The 13,733-nt window shown below is 34.5% G+C and overlaps 1 protein-coding gene across 3 annotated transcripts in view; it reads right to left on the bottom strand.

Moving 5' to 3' along the window:
• SGCZ (sarcoglycan zeta) overlaps window positions 1-13,733 on the bottom strand; it is a 1,210,308-nt gene that overhangs the window by 136,448 nt on the left and 1,060,127 nt on the right. For all 3 annotated transcript variants that reach the window (XM_017350432.3, XM_070069665.1, XM_070069664.1), the window contains one exon: window positions 2,127-2,214. In XM_017350432.3, the coding sequence (XP_017205921.2) occupies window positions 2,127-2,214 (88 nt within the window). The remainder of the gene's footprint in view (window positions 1-2,126; window positions 2,215-13,733) is intronic.

Here is a 13,733-nt window from a genome sequence, read left to right as displayed (position 1 = left end):
AGAAAACTGAGTGTCTAGGAGATAAATTATTTTCTAAGAACCCCTCCCACCACTAAATAATCTACTGTGGATTGACTTCAAATATAAATGCAGGATCCCTCCAGCCTCACCTGCTGTGTAAATCTTTTGTTCTCTCTGTGTTTAATGAAAATTGCAAAGCAGTGGAGATGTCCTCTGGGTTACTGACCAACAATACCCCCAGAGGACCAGAGTATTATAACAACTTCACTGGAATAAGTGTACTTCTATCCACTGAAATAAGCTGCTATATTCTAATTTATTGATTTGCAGCATTTACAACTAAGCTCAACTTTTCTCTCTTTCTGCCTGCTTTCCCTCACTTGACTATACTAACACTGCATTAAAATTCATTTGTAAGTGTGACTAAAAATATTTGCCCAACATATTCTTTATATTTCTGCAGGACAGCATGTGGCAAAATGCAAATGGTATCCGATTTACACTCTGTGTCATCAAACAGTTGCTTTGCTGGGGAAACAGGAATTATGTAGCTGTTGTGTTTGACAGTAGATATTGACATATATTCTTTGTGTGCTTGATTTCTATTTTGACATTTTAACTAAGGGTTTCTTTGTACTTCAAACACTGAATGCAAAGTAAAGTTCTTTCTACCTAAAGAGTACACAATGTTAAGGAAATCATGAAACAGAAAATTTGCCAAGTTTCAGTCTGTTTCTGTAGGCCTGTTTGTGAGATTCTAATATCACACACGTGAACTGACATAAACATTAAGGTTGAAGAACTGAGGTTTGGAACAATATCTGTTTTCACAGGCATATTTATTTAAGCCATTTTAAAATTTATTTGTTATTGATTAACAAGTCATAAGCATCTCCATTTTTGGGGTACAATGTGATGCTTCAATGTTTGTATACAATGTGCCCTGAAAAAAGCAAGGTTTACTAATACTTAATTCAGTTTCAAATAGCTCCATTTAGTAACTGAAATAACCCCACCCACCACAACATATTATCCAGGGATGATAACTAATATATATCTAATGAAAAACTTTAATGATATAAAGAATATGTAAACTAAACCCTATTATTATAAATAAAATTTGGTCATATATAAAATGAATTTATGATAAAGTGTTTTCCTTTTGGCTTCAATATAGTACATAACATAAAATGACTTATTAATCTACAAAGAAAGTAGACATAATGAAAATTCATGTTTACAAATACCACATTTGAAATAAATATTTTTGTAAAGTTTAATTTGAAATATTGCAAACACATTTGCATTTTATGATGAAAATAAAATAACTTCATTAAAATCAAAAACCTCACTCCTCACAAATAATCATTTAGTTTTATTTTGATAGATTATATAGGTGGATAGTTAACTAGATAGACAGAGATACAGATATATAAATATGTGATTTCAGTATCAGGTAATTTACCCTTGGAGCCAACATAATAGGATGCAAATATTTAAATATCAATGCTCAGGTTAAGCCTGTATTTAACATAGCAACAATTAATGTGTTATTTGAATTTCTTCTCATAAATATTGAGTCAATTTTTGATACTCAGTATTTTGATATAATATGAATCTAAAAATTATATATTTTATAATGAAACAAAAATGTAATAATTTCAGTAGATTAAATTTATAACCTGTAAATCCTATGCATCAAAACAATTTCAACATCAACTTTACATGTGATGAGTAAATTTTAAAATTATACTCAATGGCTGTGTAATTTCTAATTTATAAAAGCAGATGATATTCATTATAAAACTTTTTTCCTCAAAGGATGTATAATTTCATGATGTTTTATCATCTCACACTTCAAAACACTCAGTTATATGATGTAATTTATACTATGAAAATATTTGTTAAGAAAATGATTTATTTTATAGTCCCAAAGTAGTACCCAGCAAAATAATTGTAATTCAGTCCCATAACAACACATTGACAAAAGTAAAAGGAAAACTATAGCTATCTTTATGACATATCATCTCATGTGTAAAATCATTGGGCTATTATGGGATGTCTAGGTATGAATTACAGGAATACATACTTTCATGTTTTCCAGTGTAAATGATCACAAAATTTAAATAGAGGAAGATGATCTCAGCAATCTTTACTCCACTCACCTACTGTCAGTTGTCCAGTTAACTGTCCCATGTGATTTCTTGCATTCACTGTGACATTCCTGTCAGACTGTAAGACCAGTGGACTATCCTGGGAAACATGTATAAAAGAAAGAAATCAAATAGAAAATAAAAATGCAGTCAAAACATAAAATTATGCTATATTTGCTTGAGCACTATCAAATTGTATTTGTTTTTTATCTTGCCATTATTTGAACATCCAAAATATTGGTTTGACAGTAAGACATATGGGTGCCTCTACAGAATAGGAATGTTTTCACCTCATGAGTGGGCAGTAACTACTAGATGGAAGCATTTTCAATTCTACTGATTACTGATTACTGTATGCCAAAAGCATTGTAATTGTTACCTTGCTCTCTCCCAGTGGTATATACACCTGCCCATGCAGTCGTTTTAGTTCTTATCCCAGTAGGGAAGTCCCTTTTTAAATTTGACTTGCAACTTTCAGAGGTCAGCTTAAATGATACTTCCTCAAAATTGCCTTATCTCATCACTGTGACTACTGATTCATTCAATACACAAACTCCCAGTCTCTACTTACTTTGTTTAAAGCACTTCTATATTTCTCCCACAGATGTCTTTACTTTTTTGTTATTATTTGTTATTTCCTTTTTACTTGATTGTGGTTATATATACATAATATCATCCCCCAAACAGCTAACTGCTTAAGTATATATTGATTGTGTAAAACTCTTGCACAATAAAACTGATAGTATCTTGTTTATCTACCTCATGTTCAACAAATCATAGAATAGTTTGTATAGAAATATGTATAGAAATATAACACAAGGGCTGATATTGTGGGTGCATGTTAAGCCACCTCCAGAGATGCTGGCGTCCAAGATGAGCGATGGTTAAAGTCCCAGCTGCTCCACTTCTGATCCTGCTCCCTGCTAATGAGCCTGAGAAAGCAGCAGAAGATGGCCCAAGTGCTTGGACACCTGTCACCCACATGGGAGATCCAGATGGAGTTCCAAAGTACTGGCTTAAGTCTGACCTAGCTCTGGCTGTTAGAACCATTTTGACAGTGATCCAGTGGATGGAACATTGATATATTCTCTCTCATTCTCATTCTTTCTCTCCCCCTCCCTTTCTCCCCCTCCCTTCCTCCCTCCCTTCTCTAACTCTGCCTTTCAAATAAATAAATACCTTAAAAGTGGAACTATAAAAAGAGTAAAATATAATCACATAATTATACATATAAGAAGCATAACTATTTAAATTATTCATTCATTCCACAAATATTTGAGTACTCTACTGACATTGTAGCATACTAGAGTTTGGAACATTTCTGTGATCAAAGCATAGAACCTTACCTGTTCTTATGGAGTTTTCACTCTGGCTATTAAATTCCATGAAAATCTTTCCCAGTAGAACCCTCACCAACCAAGTATTATGTCACTTCTCTGTCAGTGTCAATATACAGGTATTTTCTTATATGGGTTATATACAATTCCTTTAAAGATAAGGACTTAGAATTTGTGATTTGGATACACAGAGAAAAGTTTTAAAGATTTTCCATAAAGCTGTATTTGGCCCCTTTTGAGTAGGTGTAACACACACACATGCATTCAGACACGCAACACATACATAAAAACTTTCTTTTAAAAGCAGATTTTGCTGGTATGTCTAAATTAAGGCTTGACTTTTATAAATAACTTTCCACATTTTGAATCATATATTCATTCTATTGCAATGTGGCTGTACAAACACTACTTAATTAATTTCATTATCTGCCAGCCTGTTAATATAACTCAGTTTTGTTCTGCATTAAAAAAATCTATCTCTTTTAGGCATATCTATTCCTAAGGCATTCATCTTTGAAACTATCTGAAATATTTAAAATTAAGTATGATTTTTAAGTGCTATGTCTACATTCTATTTACAGAGTAGACTGTGGACTAATGACTGTTTGTAAGCAGTGATTTCTTATCCAAAAATGTTTCATAGAGACAGACACACACACATGAAAAATATTATTGTGTTCAATGTTGGCAAAAGTTCAATCCAGGTATTTAATAGAGGAGTTCTGAACTAAATCAGGTTAATTTGAATGCAAGGAAAAATAAAAGTCTACAAAGGTTAATAGAGCTATAGAAAACTTTTCATTTAAGTTACATTCACATCTGATAAAGCTCATAATTATTATTTATAACTTTTATAAATGACAAGACTGTTTCATTTGTTAGTAGACATATTAAATATAAATATTTGTGAACTTTAGCATAACACAGCTTAAACATTAGTATACATAATTTAGAGACTTTATATCATTGAGAATTATTGACTTAATATGTTAAAATGAAATAAAAGTTAATTTCAAATTGTAATACCTACTTATTTTGATTTAATAGACAAATATATGTGGAAGAATGGAAAGTTTTATCACTTTGCATCCTTGTTTACAACATATGAATCTACTTTTACTCTAACCATTACATCCTGTTCAAATTCTTTCGCTGGCTTGCTTATCTTTAAATTATTCCACTAAATTTACCCTCAGAATTGAACTTTTATATTCACATGAAATTGTTACTGTAAAAGCAATAGCAATCCCTATTCTTACTAAAACAGTATACACAGTTACCAGAAGAAAAGAACAATTCTCTACACTGTATTCATGTTGCTATCAATATATTAATATGCAATTCTAATTTGTTAAAATGTGGTAGGTGAACTATAGTAAAATCAAGTAATTATTTCTGATAAACAAAATGCAATACACATGAGATAATTTTCACTTGAAAATCATATAATTATTTCTGCTTTATATCATTAGCACAGTAATGTCTTTGAGGATTAGAACCATTTATCATGCGTCCTAATCCCAAAACATGATCTTTTACACATTATCTACTCAGTGATAATTAAAATATATGTGATATAAATGTATATGAATAATGAGAATAATATCAACTATTTTGATTACCAAAAAAATGCAATCCTAAGCTTTTAATAAATCTGATGTATAGGGGCTGGCACAGTGGCACAGTGGGTTAATCTTCTGCTTGCGGCGCCGGCAACCCATGTGGGTGCCAGCTCTAGTCCCAGCTGCTCCTCTTCCAATCCAGCTCTCTGCTGTGTCCTGGAAAAGCAGTAGAAGATGGCCCAAGTGCTTGGGCCCCCGCACCCATGTGGGAGACTGGGAAGAAGCACCAGGAAGCTGGTTTCAGATCAGCACAGCTCCAGCCCTTGCGGCCATCTGGGGAGTGAACCAATGGAAGGAAGACCTCTCTCTCTGTCTCTCCCTCTCACTCTTTGTAACTCTACCTCTCAAATAAATAAATACAATCTTAAAAAAAAAAAGATGAAAACTGTTAAGTGGAACCATTCATAAAAAAATATGATATCAAAAATACTTTTAAGTGATAATTAATACCAATAAGCTTTGTTTTAGCTAAAATGAATGACATTTAAGAAATTTTTCCTCAATAATTATCACCTATTTTTTACTTCTTTCTTGTCCAAAGTTCTCTATTTGAGAAAATAACTATCAATGTTTTATTGATTTTTTTGCCTCTTTATGGTTTTCATATTTATTTATGTCCTATGCCCATGCTGCAAAACATTGAAGGCTAGGAAAAAGAGGCTTAGCAATAATCATTTTTATTTTATTCTTGCTGAGAAAATAGAGGAGGAAAATTGTTTAGTATCATCTTATAAAGTAGGAATAAGACTTGCAAGTTATACCAAGATAAGGAAGTATATGGGAGCCAGTATAAATACCTCTTTTTTTGAGGAATTAACAACTGCATCTTTTATTTAAATATCTTTCCCCCCAAACAAGAATCCTCTATAATAAAAATCAGATACAGACCTGCATTCTGGCTCTGATTCTGGAAACTGCACCTTCACCTTATGATATTCTTGAGAGAAAGTAGATAGGAGAACCAAATGAGAAACACAGTGGAAGTCTACCTGGGCCTGAGAAGCCCTGCTTACAATTCTTTCATGTGTTCATACTTTATACTGTTGGCCTGGCTATAACTTTGCCAATGGTCATGCAAAAATATGGAAATATGTCCCCCTTAGATAGGCTGTGCCAGTGACTAAGGGTAAATGACCTGTTTTTCATAAATCTATTGTTTCCATCTATCTTTATCAAAATATTTGTTAAGTACTTGTGGTAGGTCCTGTTTTCTGTTAGCTACTGGTTGTAAAAGTGAAATAAAAGAGACAGGTTTTCTTCTCTTATGTAATTCATGATCTGGTAGGCCAGACAGAAAATAAACCAGACAATTAAACAATATTACTAATGAAAGAGATTTCTACTTTGAGTATTACTTATGAGAATTAGTATTACAGGTATATAGGGAATCTGACTGCAAATATTTATTCTCTTAAGTCTTAACAGATCACATTTAGTGGCACTTAATGCCAGAGATTGCTCTAAGTGCTGTACATATATGAGCTTATGCTCTTCAGACACTTAAAATAAAGCCACTCACGAGGAATCAGGATGATACAGTGGCTGTGAGATGCCATTGCGGTGTGACACTTCCAACGTCTTTTCTTATTAATGGATCCTCACTGTTATGGTGCTTTACTAATATTAGTGTTGGGTACGATCCATCTTGTTTTACAGATTAAGATGCTGCCAGCACAGAAAATTGAAGTCATATGCCCCAAATCACACAGTTAATAAATGACAGAGGCAATATTAGAACCCAGCAACTTGAATCCAGACTTTGCCCTGTCACCCACTATGTGGTACTGTCTCATTTAGAGGTCCTTTCATTCTGGGCTTTCTAAAATGTCAATCCAAAAGCTGAAAATGAATAACACATTCAATTGAACAAAATGCATTCAACTTCAACATTCTGGTTTCTAAAAGAAATCTCTGTGGGCTGGCATTGAGGTATAGAGGTGCCTGTGCTTGTGCCATGTGTGCTAATTCAAGTGCTACAACTTGGCTTCCAGCCAATGTGCCTAGGAAGGCAGTAGATCATAGCCCTAGTGTTTGGGCTCCTACTTCCCACGTGGGAGATATGGATGAGAATGAGTCAGCAGAGGAAGATCTCTTCTTTCTCCCTCTCCCTCACTTTTTATCTCTCTCTCACACACTCTCTCAAAATAACAAATAAATCTTCAAAATAATAAAAGAAAAATGATAAATATGTTAAAATATACAACCACCTGATTGACATAATTCAAGTTTTAGTGATATACTTTGGCTCATTTCTGTTTCATAGATGTATGTGTTCTGCAGTGTCCTCTGTCCACATTTAGACAGTGCCACCTGTGCAAATCTCCCTCATTGTTACTCTGACAAACCATCATTGTTCATTTTGTTCAGTGTGAGTGGTGGGAATTTAATGTCATTTCCATTTACATAGTTTTATCAGGTAAATTTTTTCCTCTCTGATAGAAATTATAGAATTTGTTTATAAAGATATACTACTCTCAAAGCCTCTATTCTTCAATATTCATATAGGTCACTTCTACTTAATTTGTCTTTTCTTTATGCCTAAAAATTTTACCAACTTCTCCTTATCTAGAAAAATTGTATACCTTTTTAAAATGCCAAATCAAAGTTGGGTCCTCTGTGAAATTACCTCACCTTTCATGCCTCCCTCTTCAGTCCCCATTGTCAATGGCAGTACCTGTCACAGGTGTTCTCTTGTCGAATTTCAGTCACGGAAGTCTTAGTACCCTACATTTGACTGGACTGTTCTAAGAATATAGTATGGAATTTCCTTTTCCTGTATACACTTTGGAAAGCACAGCCCGTATAATGCTTGACATACGGTTTATATTCAATAAGTACGCCTTCAGTGGGTAACCCTAACTGAGCACATTTACAACATTATGTGCCTGGGCTATTTCACATGTGCATCTGCTGGGTTTGCTTTCAGGTCACATGGAACTTACAAAGCTCTTGTTATTCCTCTCCTATCTCTCCCTCCCTTCCCACCCTCTGCCTCCCCGAACAAGGAATCTGAAAGTCCTTTAAGTAGAACAAGTTATGTCACATTATGATTTGATTTATATTCATCATCTCTGTGCCCGAGGCAGCTACTTCATTCCTCTCCTTAAGAGTCTGACCCACTTAAAGAGTAGAATAAAAAGAGGTAATTTTAAACATTCTTTAGTTAATAAAAGATTCCTTGAAATTTCATTTCCTTAAGAATGAAACATCATTTAATTATTGAGACTTTTATTTTAAAAGTGTTGATAATAAAAAGGAATACATCTAGAGCTGTTAGCCTGAATTCCTGTACTTCTCGGTGCTCACATTTTAGCTTGGATGTGAACTGGTATGAGAAAGAGGTAGTGTGTGTTCACAATCAAACTCCATGCAGTTCTACTTTGATTTTTATGAGGCTTCCACACTTTGGTGCATTTTCTGTTACAAGTTATCTCCTCATGTAGGCAATGCTAGGGATATCTTACAAGGATGTTCTTTGCGTTTAGGCTGGCTTTCTGGCTCTTGCCTGCCTCTGGAAAGTGATACTCGGCGTGCTCCTCCCAGGGCCTTCTTTATTCCAGTTACTACTGATGGATATGCATCCTGAATGGCGCCACAGGGAGCAGCTTTACAAGGGGCAGTTGGCCATCTGTCATTTCCTGCATCATCTGACATGCAACAGCTCAACATTTAGCCTAGGAAATGAATGTTTGAACCAGCATCTGAAGAGGGAAACATGTTACCTCCATCTAAAATAATAAAGGTCCAGATAAGTAAGAGACTGCTATTATTTTAATCTGATGGTGCACCATTCCCAGAGATATCTCTCGTCCTTTGGGACACTGTATGTAGCTTCCTCTTGTCAGGTGGGCTGCTTCCAACTCTCGCTCCAGCTGTGTTTTTCTTCTTTTTTTTAGGCTAACCTTGCCCTTATAGTAGTCCCAGGGTGCCAACTCTATTCACTCGGAACGTTGGTATTGCCTTCACAAGCTGACTGCTCACTACTGGAGCCTGGGCGAGGTATGCCCCTACTGATCAGGCACAGGAGACAGAAGGTTCAGACTACATCTTACCTGTGCTAGCTCCAAGAAACTTTACAGCACATGAAACATTCTCTGCTTCATACAGTGGGCAAAAGTTAACAATTTTAAAACATGGCTAAGAGAAAATGTGTGCTTTTCTGCCATTAGATGACCTGTTTATCCAATTTATATGTCCTAAAAAATCAAACTTCAAAGGGGTTAATTCCTTCAATAAGTTACGTATTTATATGGATCAAGGAAATGAGCCTTCTAGAATCGAACTGGTCAATAGTGGATTGGTAGACATCTCAGATTAAACACTATGCAAAGCCTTTTCCACTTCCTTCAAGTGCCATTACATGCTGAGGTCACTGTAAAAGGTAATGGGTAAGATTTATAAAAAGACTTGTACAAATTTTGAAACTATTTGCAACTATAATTTTAATTTAGATGATGATAATGATGGGAGGCATAAAGAGACAAGAAGGTGAGGGAGAGAGAGAGGAAATATCTGAGGTGTGTTTGTGTATGTGAAATGGGCTCCAGCTTATATGAGTGCAATGGATGAGGAAGAACAAGAAGCCTTAATTAAATAGATTTTCCTTGGAGTGACATTGTGGCATAGCAGGTTAAGTCCCACTTGTAACACCAGCATCCCATGTGGGCACCACCTCCAGTCTGCTGCTCCACTTCTGATTCAACTACCTGCTAATCTGCCTGGGAAAGCAGCAGAAGATGGCCCAATGATTGGGACCCTGTACCCACATGGGAGATGCAGATGAAGATCCTGTCTCCTGGCTTTGGTCTGGCCTAGTCCCCAATTGTTGTGACCATTGGGGAGTGAACTAGTAGATGGAAGATTTCTTTTTATCTTACCTTCTCTGTCTGTAATTTTGCCTTTCAGATAAATAAATGAAACATATCTTTTAAACAAAACTGATTTTCTTATACCTTGATTGAAACTGGTATTTTAGAAAGAATAAGAATTATAAAATATAAAATGTCAACATATTTAAGCAATAAATTCACCTTTCTCAAAGGAGATATATCTATACTATCCCAGAAATCAAAGCATATTTTCAGTTAGTTTTCTTCAGAAAAAATTTTATTTGTGTTGATTATGTTTCTACTAGTTCTGCATAATGGGGTGCCCAGCTATTTAGTTGAACACAATTTGGATGTTCCATTAAGGCTATTTCTCAACAAAATTAATATTTGAATTGATAAGTTGAGTAACACAGTCATAAGTCCCAATGTGACTTTGACTCATTCATAGTTTGAATGCAGCCAAAAGGCAGAATAAGAGAGAATTTGGCTGTTTTCTAAATGGGACATTGGTTTTGCCCCGCTTTTGGGCTCCAACTAGACCTGGAACTTATAACATTGCCTCTTCTGATTTTTAGGCCTCAGACCCAGACTTAAACTATAGCATAATTCTTGGATTTCCAACTTGCTGAGTGCAAATCCTGGGATTGATCATCCTCTACAAGTCTCTGAATCAATTCCTTATAATTAATAAGGAATGAAGTAAAGTATATATTAGTTTTATTTCTCTGGAGACACATGCTAAAGCAGTACCCATATTTCTTACGAGAGGAAAATGGGGGAAAAAGATGAATAGTGAGCAACGAGCAAATCCTGCGTGTAACAATTATTGTGTTTATATGTGATACTATCTATGATTTTATATGCCTTGAAGTATTTTTCTAATTGTGGTTACACCTTAGCTGTATCTGAAACATAGCTCTGCACAAAATAATTAGAAATAATCCCTCTTTCAACATGGATAATAACTTTGAAGATACAGATATATGGAAAATCTTATCATTTTATTCTTCACCTAAATAAAGGAAGGGAGGAGATATTCCTAAGGTTACTTTTTCCAAAAGACTAAAAACAATTTCAAAGTTCTTCATACTGATATAAGATATACTATACTAATAAGACTCCTTGTAGGAAAATCTAATGATGAAAAGATTTTGTGCCAGAATAAAAAGGTATTTACAATTTTAGCTATATCAAAATAGTAACTACAGCATCTGTAGTCAGCAAACATTCAGACATGCCATACAAAACAGCACATGACATGACTAAAGAAATTATTCAATCTTAGAACTCCGTAGCATGCATACAAATCATCTGAACGTATTTCTTAATGAAGACATGGGGTGAGATCTACAGTTATGAAGTTCTAACAGCTTCCATGTGATGCCCAGGTTTCTGGTATGATATGACTCTTTGAGGATGGTCCAAACTCTCTGGCCGAAGAGAGGAGAGAGGCTTCTGGACTCCCTGCCATGAGTTTCCATATCTTAATCAATGGCCAAACTCCTAGATTAAGCAGATAATTATGACTGTGTCAATTAATTTTAAAACATTTACATGATATGCCAAGACCATGCAAATATAAATTAGGATATATTTTCCATCCATCTTCTACTTACATGAAAAAGTTTGCTCCCCAAAATTTTTACATTTTCCTGAACATACAACAGTGAGGTTATATTTTTAGTTTTGTAGGTAGGAATGACCATATAACCAAGATGTATTCCATGGAATATGTGTAGAAGTGATATACAAACACACAGCACACTATTCTCTCCATCTGTGGCCCTGGGTTTGTCATGGGAATACATAGGGAAATATTCTGGGTTTCTAGTTGTCTGCATGGATCAGAGCCAAAAGTCCTACCAATATCACTAGATTGTGGAGTAAGATATACATAACTTCTGTGTTTGAGTTACTCATGAGATCCCAGAGTTGCTTTTGACAGAAGTTTGCCTACTCTGATACAATACCCCTTTCCCTCCTCTAGGAGTTGAATGCCTCAGTCTTTCTTACCATTTGTAGCACCTTATAAGCCTCCCTTCTCATCTCCCTTTAATTTAATCATGATGATTTCCTCATACTACTGATAGGCTTTCAGGTCACTATTACACTAGAGATTATTCTGTTAAATGATACATTCAAAAGTGATGACCCCTGACAATATGTTTTTCTCTCAGAGGCAATTAATCAAAGTGGCCTCATCCAGAGCAGAGTCCAGCAATTTTTAAAGGGCATACGGTAAAAATAGCAGCTTTCACATTCATATTAAAGTTTGTAAGCAGTCTCAGTCGAATTTAGGCACCTGTGTGGCTTCAGCACAACAAGCAACGAATAGACATTGGTCTATCATATTATAATAAATATTATATTATTACTAAAAATGAAGTCAGTTATAAGTTAGAGTTGTTGATTATCTAGAAATGAAATCACTAATGGATTGCAGAATCCAGACTTACAGCAACCATACACCCAATTTTTATATTAATTATAATATAAAACAAAATTACTTATAAATTTTTAGATACAATTCTAATAATATGATATTCTCTTCCCTTTCAAATATTATGTCAATGATTTAAAATATATAACGTGTTAATGTTATAGTCATTGTTATTTCAGAATTCATAGAAAGGAAATTATTTCAAAATAATGAATCTAGGTTTAAATTTTAGATTGTAAAATTATACCGGTGATACTTGGAGGTTGCAAATCTGAAGATTTATGTCTTTCATCAATATTGGAAAACTCTCATCTTTTTCTTCCTCAGCACCTCTTTCTTTACCTTCTCCCCACAGAGAATTCAGATTACTTATGCACTGCTGCTTCTCTCATGTCTTTTTATTCTCTCATATATTGAATCTCTGCTGCTCTGAGACCTATGCAAGCTTTGGGCTTCATATCTTGTGTTGACATCTCTTTTTAATTGTGTTAGCCAGCTGTTAAGCTATACATTAAAATATCAATACATGAATATATCTTTTATTGAGAAGCTTTAAAACTTGATTTGCCAAGTATATTCATTTCATTGTTATTAGGTTCATTTATTTGCTCTCTTATCATGCTGATGTTTCTCAGGCACTGCTACAAATTACTTTAAAAGTGTTATCTGAAATTCTAATTGCTGAAGTAATTGGGAGATATAGCTAGAGGATCATCATTCTTATTCCATTTCCTTGTTGCTTGCTTGTTGGTTAATCGGACTGCTTAGCTCCCAGTTAGAATGTAAGAATTCCCTGGAGTCCGGATAAAAGTTTGAGGAAGCTTCTTCCAGAGATGGCTTGTATTTCCTGCTAGCAGGCACTAAAAACTGCGTATATAGGCAATGAGTGTGTGTGTGTGTGTGTGTGTGTGTATTAAATTCAAGAGGAAATGAACAAGACAAAGCCAAGCAAGGGCCTAGTGTATCATATTTTGGGTTGTATTGGCCTCCTGTCTCTTTTGCTATCTAGCTGGTCATTAATCCCCAATGCTTCAGGCAATAGGTGTTCCCTATTATGTCTAGGAAAATGGATTTCAGCTTTCACATTCTACCATTTTTTCAACTCTCAGTTTTTAAACTTATCTTAGCCTTATGGCCTTTCAATTATACTTCAAAGTCTAGGAATTCAATTCAATACATGTATCTTTTATGTAAGTTATGGAATAGCTATAGAAATAAATATAAATTGAACTGTGCTCGCATTAAGGATAGAATAGTAAACAACTTGAAGTTAGAAAATAAATTACCTGGAAATATATATATATATATTTTCAGGTCCTTCGAAAATACTAAGTGTGTGGAATACATGTTTATGTGAGGGAAGAGTGCATATTCAATACTTGCTTATAAAG

Source organism: Oryctolagus cuniculus, chromosome 2 (assembly GCF_964237555.1).
Source record: "Oryctolagus cuniculus chromosome 2, mOryCun1.1, whole genome shotgun sequence".
Taxonomy (NCBI): domain Eukaryota; kingdom Metazoa; phylum Chordata; class Mammalia; order Lagomorpha; family Leporidae; genus Oryctolagus; species Oryctolagus cuniculus.
The sequence above is the reverse complement of the archived record's forward strand: the minus strand, read 5'-3'. Positions and strand labels throughout refer to the sequence as shown.